Below are 9,344 nucleotides of genomic sequence, written 5' to 3'. Positions count from 1 at the left end.
TTCGCAAAAAGAAAAGGAGGACTTGTGGCACCTTAGAGACTAACCAATTTATTTGAGCATAAACTTTCGGATGCATCCGATGAAGTGAGCTGTAGCTCACGAAAGCTTATGCTCAAATAAATTGCTTAGTCTCTAAGGTGCCACAAGTTGATTTATTATGTCCACTAGGGGGGCGTTCCTGACTTTCTGGTAATTACATTTTACAGTGTATTTTATTTATTTAAGGTGTAATTGGATCAGGCAACCCCATGGACAACATTTCTTTCGTGACTCTGAAGTCATAAAGAGGAGAAGGAAGAGGGGGAAGTCACAGAGAGGGCACTTTTACAGCATACACGTTCTTTTAATGCACAAATGAGGAGAAAAAAAAAAACCTGATAACTCCATAAAGAGCCTAGTAAAAAGGAGGAGAATTTGAAGCTGCAAAATGGTCTTCTGCCTTGCTCAACAGATCTTTCTTCTACTTGTGAAGTCAGGTGAGCTAAATGCTCATTTTTATTGAATTTATTGCGTTTCTTAAGAGCTACAGCAGTCCTGTTATAACAGGCTCAGGTTTCCAAAGAGGCCTAGGAGAATTAGGAACCCAGTTTCCTAACGATCTTTTGAAAATCCTACTTAATTTTTTTAGAAAAGAAACTAGATTATCGGAACCACAAAACCGTATGGTTTTATGGAAACAACTTTCCTTTCCTGATACTTTAATTTAAAATGGAAACCAGTTTCTAGATAGGATCATCAGAGACTTTTGTGTATAACTATGAATGGATATATATACTTTCATTACTGCTTTTTTTGGTCTTTCAACAGGTCTTGTTCAAAGTAATTCTGTGTTTCAGTCTCCTGTAGAAATGCAAATCTCAGAGGGGCAACACGCAACTTTGCAGGGTAATTTCACCTCCGCCTTCACGAGCCCAAATCTCTTCCGGTTCCGTCAGTATCCGAACCACCCACCCCAGCATTTATTAGCAGCGCATAATCTCCTGCTGAGAAGGACACGGTCACCTCTGAAACATTCTCATCAGTTTCGTTCGACGATAATAAGAGGGTTCCCTTGAAGATCGAGGCTGTGTCCCTGCAAGACAGGGCTGTGGATCACTGTGCTCTGAGGTACGCAGTAGGGCAGAGCTTCATCTCCGGCGCTACAAGAAGTGATCGAGGATGCTCAGGCACGACGAGGCTGACAGAGACTGTTTTTCTACCCGACCCTTTTTTATCACACTTCTCTGCCGAGTTCAGTTCCTTCTGCTCTTCCCATGTCTGGGAAGATCTTTCCGTTTCTATCCCTGTGTCGTGTTAGAGCCACCATGCTGTGCAAACCGAGCCCGATGCGTTATTATCGCAGTTATATTTATGTGAATTAATATATGTATGAATTTGCAACCTTTCAATGAAAATAGTTGTTGTCAATAAAACAAATCACCCCACAAAACTTGGAAAATGGTAACGGGATCTCCCGGAGCTGTAAAAGAAACTGGGAGAGGTTCTGATCTCTGTTCTCTCACCGCAACTCTGGGTCTAACTAATCGGGGCAACAGGTTCTTAGTTGCTGTGAAGGGTTTCTGCTCCACTGAAATCAACATCCTCCCCCCCCCCCCAGCTCTCTCTTTCTGCCCTTCAGTCTTTCTGTTCGCCCGTCTTACTTATTCAAGTAAGTCTGTCTGGTTCCCTGAGGAGGCAAAGAAGTCCACTTCATGTCTAAACATTTTATCTACTGCATAGAGATAGCGACAGCTACAGACAAACCTTTTTGAAAGGTGGAGTGGGTGGAAGAGCCACCAAACAGAGACGGTTTCACATAGAAATCATTAGCAAACACCACTCCCCTCCCCTAGTTTCCTCTGGGTTTGGGCATTGGGGTCACATCCACCCCTCTCGACTTTTCAAGGAGGCATGTGGGTCGGTTTATAGCATTCAGCCAACAATCCCCTTGCTTCTCTGTTGTGTTTTCACCGCCTCTTTGTGACTCAGAGCAGAGTCCGCTAAACAATGGAAATGTGTTTTGTTCTAAGCCTTTTTATACTCACTCTATGTCCAGGTAATTGAGCTGTTAGCTTTGCTCATGCAACCTGGTTCACTGCTAATTAAACTCTCGCCCCCCCCTCTCTCCTCCCAAAACCAGAACCAATCCACCAGCTTTGTCCATTCCTTTCCAGCACTTTCTCCATTTCAGTCTATCTGCTGTTTTATATATGTCCCTCACTGTCTGCCAAGTTTTACTCCCTTTTCCCCCTTCCACAATCCCTCTCTCGGTTGGGCACTCCGCTTGTTTGTAACTGGTGCATTGTATTGACTTATGTCTTGTCCCAGGTGCTGTGCTGGGTGATTCGGTCCAGTCCAAGGAATCTCAAGTGTCTGGAGTAGAAGGAGGCTCAGTAACATTCAGCTGTTCCTACAAAACCACCGATTTTTCGGGCGTCTATCTCTCCTGGTACCGACAGTCTCCTAACCGAGCCCCGCAGTACATTCTGCAGAGAGGGACGAAGGCATACGCTGCTTATAGCGAAAATGCGGATTTCGCCCAGCAGAGGTTTTCTTCCCAGGCCGATGACAGCTCCACAGTTCTGAACATCACAGCCCTGGAGCTGGCGGACACCGCGGTGTATCTCTGCGCCCTGCAGCGGGCACAGTGACAGAGCCACACAGCAGAGCTGTACAAAAACCCTCCCTTTCCTTTCCATTCACCGGCCCTGCACTGGAGAGAGACCAGAGACGGGCGTCCCCGAAGCCCAGCAGTCTCCCCACAGTGACAGAGACAGAGACGGCTCTGCTCTCGGTGACAGGAAATTACCAACAGGAGCTGTCCCGGCCCCACATCCTGCTCGCTCGCTGGAAGGCTTCAGGCTAAGAAATGTGGTTAAATTCTGTTTCACCCATAGAGACTTGGGCAAATGACTAGGGGAGAGATTTTAAAGGTATTTAGGTGCTTAAACATGCAGAGAGGCACCTAGGGCCGGATTTTAAAAAGGTATTCAAGTGCCCACTGGGATTTTCAAAGGTACCTAGGCACCTAACACCCATTGAAATCAAGGAGATTGAGACACCTACGTGTTTTTGACAAAATCTCACTAGGTGTCTAAACGCCTTTGGGATCTGCCCCTTAGCGCAGTGGCTCGCCACCTTTCCAGACTACTCCATCCCTTTCAGAAGTCTGATTCTTCTTCCACACCCCAAGTTTCACTTCACTTAAAAACTACTCACTTTAAAAAAAACAGATTTAAAAATACAAAAATGGCAAACCCAGACTATTACTGAAAAAAACATGCTTTATTTCCCATTTTGTCTGTATGACGTTTTAGTTTGCACTGACTTTGCCAGTGCTTTTTATGTAGCCTGTTCTAAAACTAGACAAATGTCTAGATAAGATGATGTACCCTTTGGAAGACCTCTGTGCACCTCTGGTTGAGAACCAATGCCCGTGTGAGATTTTTGAAAGCACCTAGGGCAAATTTTTAAGCACGTTAAGAAACAGACAATTGCTATCTACGTCTTTAGGCATCCAAACACCACTAAAATCTTCTCTTTGGTGAGACTTTCAAGAGTGACTGACCAGGTTAGGTGCCTAACTCCCCCTGGATTTCCCTTGGAGTGCCTAAATGCTATAGTGAGTTATAACAATACCGTATCATCAGCCATCACAAACACTTCAAAAATTTCTTCTTTCCCAACACTCAGGAAATCAAATTAGTATAAGAACATAAGAACAGCCACACTGAGTCAGACCAAAGGTCCATCTAGCCCAGTATCCTGTCTTCAGTGACCAGTGCCATGTGGCTCAGAGGGAATGAACAGAACAGGTAATCACCAAGTGATCCGTCCCCTGTCACTCATTCCCAGCTTCTGGAAAACAGAGGCTATGGACACCATCCCTGCCCATCCTGGCTAATGGCCATTAATGCACCAATCCTTCATGAATTTATCTAGTTCTTTTTTGAACCCTGTTATGGTCTTGGCCTTCACAACATCTGGCAAGGAGTTACACAGGTTGACTGTGTATTGTGTGAAGAAATGCTTCCTTTTATTTGCTTTAAACCTGCTGCCTATTAATTTCATTTGGTGACCTCTAGTTCTTGTGTTATGAGATGTAGTAAACAACACTTCCTTATCTACTTTCTCCACACTAGTCATGATTTTATAGACCTCAATCATATCTCCCCTTAGCCGTCTCTTTTCCAAGCTGAAAAGTCCCAGTCTTATTAATCTCTCCTCAGACAGAAGCTGTTGCATACCCCTAATCATTTTTGTTGCTGTTTTCGGAACCTTTTCCAATCCCGATGTATCTTTTTTTCAGTTGGGACGACCACATCTGCACGCAGTATTCAAGATGTGAGCGTACCATGGATTTATAGAGAGGCAAGATGACATTTTCTGTTCTATTATCTATCCCTTTCTTAATGATTCCCAGCATTCTGTTCGCTTTTTCGACTGCTGCTGCACATTGAGTGGAGATTTTCAGAGAACTATCCACAGTGACTCCAAGATCTCTTTCTTGAGTGGAAACAGCTAATTTAGACCCCACCACTATATATATATAGTTGGGATTATGCTTTCCAATGTGTATTACTCTGCATTTATCAACATGAAATTTCATCTGCCAAAGCAGGTGTTTAAGTCGTAGGGAGTGACTAATGGTGCTTTCCTGCATGAAGGTCACTGATAATTAACTGCACAACAGGTACTTATGTAATGATGATTAAAATTACCTGCCAAAAACATAGCAGCAATAACTCATTAAGGCAGTTGATAGTCTTTAGGGCAATGATCCTTTTATAATTCTGTGTTTGCTCAGTGCCCAGCGCAATGGAGTCCTGGTCTAAGACTAGGTCTTCTAGGGGCACCTGGAATACTCTTAGTGTACAGCGCCTAACATAATGGGCTCCTGGTCCAGATTTTAAGGGCAGAAGGGAGCACTGTGATCATGTAGTCTGATCTCCTGTATAACGCAGGCGAGAGAATGTCACTCAACGATCCTACTTGCAGCCCATCCTTTGTGGTTGGACTAGAGCAGCATGAGAAATTCCATTTAACAATAAGACTTTTTTAATCTCAGAAAGGTTTCTGAAGTGGCTTTCTTGCTGGATTTTGATATTTTCTTTCATCGTTTCTTACAGCCACTAGTGCGCGCCCCTGACTACACATAGTGACGTTTCATATTATATTAGATATTTCGTTCTATAACAATATGTGAATCAAACTGACTGACAGAAGTTCCTTTGTGATTGTGACTTTAGCATCATAAGACGGGCGGGGAAGAGAGGACGTGGTCTCAGAAAGAGCAGATCTAACGTTTAAAGCTGGAATTAACATTTAAACAAATTAAAGGAAGAATTATTTTATAATTAACTAAAGACTCCTAAAACAAGTTAAATTTAGGCTGCAAAATGCTTTACTACTTGGCTTTATCGCTCTATCTTCTGCTTGTTTACTCAGGTGAGAAATGTTTACTTTGACTGAATTTAGTATTTATGTTACTTAAAAGCTACGTAATTCCTATTATTACAGGAAAAAGAAAAGGAGTACTTGTGGCACCTTAGAGACTAACACATTTATTTGAGCATAAGCTTTCGTGAGCTCCTTTTTGCGAATACAGACTAACACGGCTGCTACTCTGAAATCTGTCATTATTACAGGGTAGGTTTTCAAAAGACCCTAAGAGAGTTGGGCACCCAGCTTCCTTATGGGCACACAATACTTATTAACAGCACAGAATATTTTAACCAGAACAGCAAACTTCATCCAGTTTTTCTGGAAGAAGGCTTTGTCCTCTCTTGGAAAACAAAGCTTGGTTTAACAACAAAAACCAGTTTGTATACATGCTAGTACTCAAATTATAGACATATAGCAGAAAGGAAAAGGAAAAAGAAAGTTCTTTAATGACCTTTTATTCCTTTTAGAGGGTTTGTTCAAGGTGATTCTGTGCTTCAGTCTCCTCTGGAGGTGACAGTGTCAGAGGGACACGATGTATTATTACTGTGTAATTTCACCGCCATGTCTAGCAGCCCGAATCTCTTCTGGTACCACCAGTATCCGAACCAAGCACCCCAGCATATCCTGACAGCCTATAAATCTCCTGAAGAGAAGAGCGCGTCCACCTCTGGAAAACTCTCAACTGTTTTGTTACAGCATAACAAGACGGTTCCCTTGAAGACTGAGGCTGTGTCCCTCCAAGACAGAGCCGTGTATCACTGTGCTCTGAGACCCACACTGGGGCAGAGCTGCGTCTCCGGTAATAAAAGAAGTGAGCGAGGGGCTCACACACACCGAAGGTGGCAGAGACTGTTTTTCTACCCGACCCTATGTTATGAAACTTCTCTGCTAAATTCAGTTCCTTATGCTCTTCCCACGTCTGGGAGGAAGTTTCCTTTTCGATCCCTGTGCGGTATTATAGCCAAACTGCTGTACAAACCAGGTCCGACGATGCATTATTATCTCAGTTATATTTATGTGAATTAGTATATTCATGAATTTACAACCTTTAAATGAAAATATTTGTTGTCCGTAAAACAAACCAACCAACAAATCAAACTTGGTAACCGGATTTCGTGCAGCTGGCAATTTGTAAAAGACACTGGGTGAGATTCTGATCTCTCCTCCCATCGCTGTAACTCTGATCTAACTCTATCGGGACAGTTAAATAGCCAACGTAAAGCGTTTCAGCTCCACTGAAATCATCATCCATCCACCCATTTCTCTCTTTCTGTCCTTCAGTCTTCCTGTTTGCCCAGCTTCTTATACTAGCAAGTGTCTCTCTGGTTCCCCTGTGAGGCACAGAAGCCCACTTCATGTCTAAACCGGGTATCTATTGCATAGCGATAGGCATACTCACAGCCACAAACAAAGCGTTTTGAAAACTGGAGTGAATGAAAGAGCCAGGAAACAGACGGTTTCACAGAGAAATCGTTAGCAAACACCACTCTCCACCCCTCATTTCCTCTGGGTTTGGGCCTTGGGGTCAGATCCGCCCCCTATTGACTTTTCAAGAGGGGAATCTGGGTTAGTTTATAACAGTTAAGTCAATAATCCTGTTCTTTCCTGTTGTACTTTCACTGCCTCCTTGTCAAACTCAAAACAGGGTCCGCCTTGCTGGAATCATGGGCCCCTGTTTGATTCTAAGCTTTCCTATAGTTACTCTGTGCCCAGGTAATTGTGATTTTGACTTTCGTCAGGCAGCCCGTCCCATTGCTAAGTAAACTTTCTGGTCTTTCTCTCAAACAGAAACCACTGCATTTAACTATCCTTCCTCCCTCCCTTTGGTTTGCAGTACTCTCTCCTTTTCTGTGTATCTGTATTTTTATCTCCGTCTCTCACCATTCTTTCCTTCCATACGCTCGCTCTCTCTCTCTCTCTCTCTCTCTGTCTGTTTAGGTTGGGCACTCTGATGGTATATAAAGGGTATATTTCTTGTGGCAGGTGCTGTGTGGGGTGAATCGATCCAGTCCAATAAACCCAAAGAGCCTAGAGGAGAAGGGGACAATGTGACACTCAGCTGTTCTTACAATACCAGCTACTCTGATGTCTATCTCTACTGGTACCGTCAGTTTCCTGACCAAGGCCCGCAGTACGTTCTCCGAACAGGTGCCAAGGCATACAGCTCTGTCCGGGATTTTGCAGAGTTTGCCAAGAAGAGATTTACTCCCCAGGCTGATGACACCTCTACAGTTGTGACTATCACAGCCCTGGAGCTGGCAGACACAGCGGTGTATTACTGCACCCTGCAGAGGGCCCAATGACAAAGCCTCATCCCAGAGCTGTGCAAAAAACCTCCCTTCCCTCACATTAAATTGTCCCCTGTATCTTTTCTCTCTCCTCTGCAAACTCTTTGAGGCAGGGGTAGCATTAAGAGGTTGCACAGGACCTAGTACAATGGGGCCCCACTCTCCCCCGTCTGTCTCCTCCTGTTGTCTCTTGTCTTATACTCAGATTGTAAGAGCTTGGGACAGGGATTCTTTTGTTTTATATTTGTACAGCGCCTGGCACCATGGGGTGTTGGTCCATGACTGAAGGGTTCTACACATCCTCCTACTCAGTAATAGAATCCTTCAGTGTGCGTGTGTGTGTGTGACTGTTTTACAGAGAAGAGCTGTCAGGAGATATCTCACTGAGCAGGAGCTAGGAACAGGTAAGGAAGGGAAATGCTGGGAAATCCACCTTGGAAATCTGTCTATGCCATAGAAGTGAGAAAGTTAAAATCTCTCAGCTTGGATGAAGTTTGTAAGAGACTCAAGGAAGAAGACACTGGAAGAAAATTATAAACCGTCATGGAGAAGTAGACCCTGTCCCTAGCCATTGTGATCCTCAAAAACTGTAATAATTGTGGAAAGGATGTTTGAAGGGAGCCTAAGGCAATGTGTGTTAGGCACCTTTAAAAGCTACACTAGGAACCTGGTTGTATCTTTAGGTGCCTAAAAGCTTTTGAAAATCTGACCCTAAATGACTTATCCGAGGTCAAATGGGGAATCTGTGGAAGAACAGGGAACTTAACCCAGATTTCCACTGTCCCAGGCTAGTGCACTCTGTGAGATATATGCCATTTTTTTGCATTTTTTGGGAGATCTTATTATATTAAATGTATGCCTCACTGCGGGCCAGGGATTGTATGCAATTCACTGCGAGAAGGGAGATGACAGCTCCCTTGGGACATGAGAACAATGGGGGTGTGAGGAAGTGATGAGGCAAATTCTCTCAGCTTCTAACACATCCCAGTATGCACCATCTCCTGGGGAGACTTGCAGGTACTGGTTCAAGCTGGATGCAGTACACCCCAGCCCACAGAGAGTGGATTTTTAATAAACATCCTGAGATTAAAACTGACTCAGGGCCTTTTTTCCTGATCAAGCAAACAGACAGGCCCCTTCTGTCCAATGGGGAGTACCACTCCTTAGGGGAGGATTAGTCAGAATGACTTGCCAGAGCCCTTGTAGGGGTGTGGGGGTGTGTGTGTGAGTGAGTGAGAGAGAGATCACTGGTAAACTTATTAGCTTGTGTGTAGGCTCCTTAGTTACTGTTAATACATTTTCTCAGCAATGATTTTACCTTAAGAATAAAGTGTGCTTGCTTAGAAAAAAAGCAGTGTGGTAATTTAAAACTTCAGGAAATTACCTTAGAAGAGAAAGCAAAGCAGAGGTGCTGGCCTGCTTGGGCAGTCTGTGTAACTGGGGACATCACAGTGTAGGCAGGGAGCTGCACCGCCTGGAAATACCCTGGTGAGAAGAGAGAGACACACACTTTTCTCTCCAAGAAAGCTAACCGCTGTGGAACCAGAAGCTGGAGAGAGGTGCCTGGAACATGGAGGGGGAATATAGATGCAGTTGCCCAGAACTGTGACCAGTGGACCATCCGTCCTCTGT

General features: G+C 44.1%; 1 gene segment (V, D, J or C); it reads left to right on the top strand.

Annotated features, from left to right (window-relative positions):
* The first annotated feature begins 427 nt into the window (after nucleotides 1-427).
* On the top strand, nucleotides 428-2,630 carry LOC141997182 (T-cell receptor alpha chain V region RL-5-like). The segment is given in 2 exon segments: nucleotides 428-476; nucleotides 2,308-2,630. Coding segments are annotated over 2 exon segments (372 nt in total).
* Nucleotides 2,631-9,344: the final 6,714 nt, after the last annotated feature.

This window comes from Natator depressus, chromosome 13 (genome assembly GCF_965152275.1).
Source record: "Natator depressus isolate rNatDep1 chromosome 13, rNatDep2.hap1, whole genome shotgun sequence".
Taxonomy (NCBI): domain Eukaryota; kingdom Metazoa; phylum Chordata; order Testudines; family Cheloniidae; genus Natator; species Natator depressus.
This window is presented reverse-complemented; position numbering and strand designations above follow the sequence as displayed.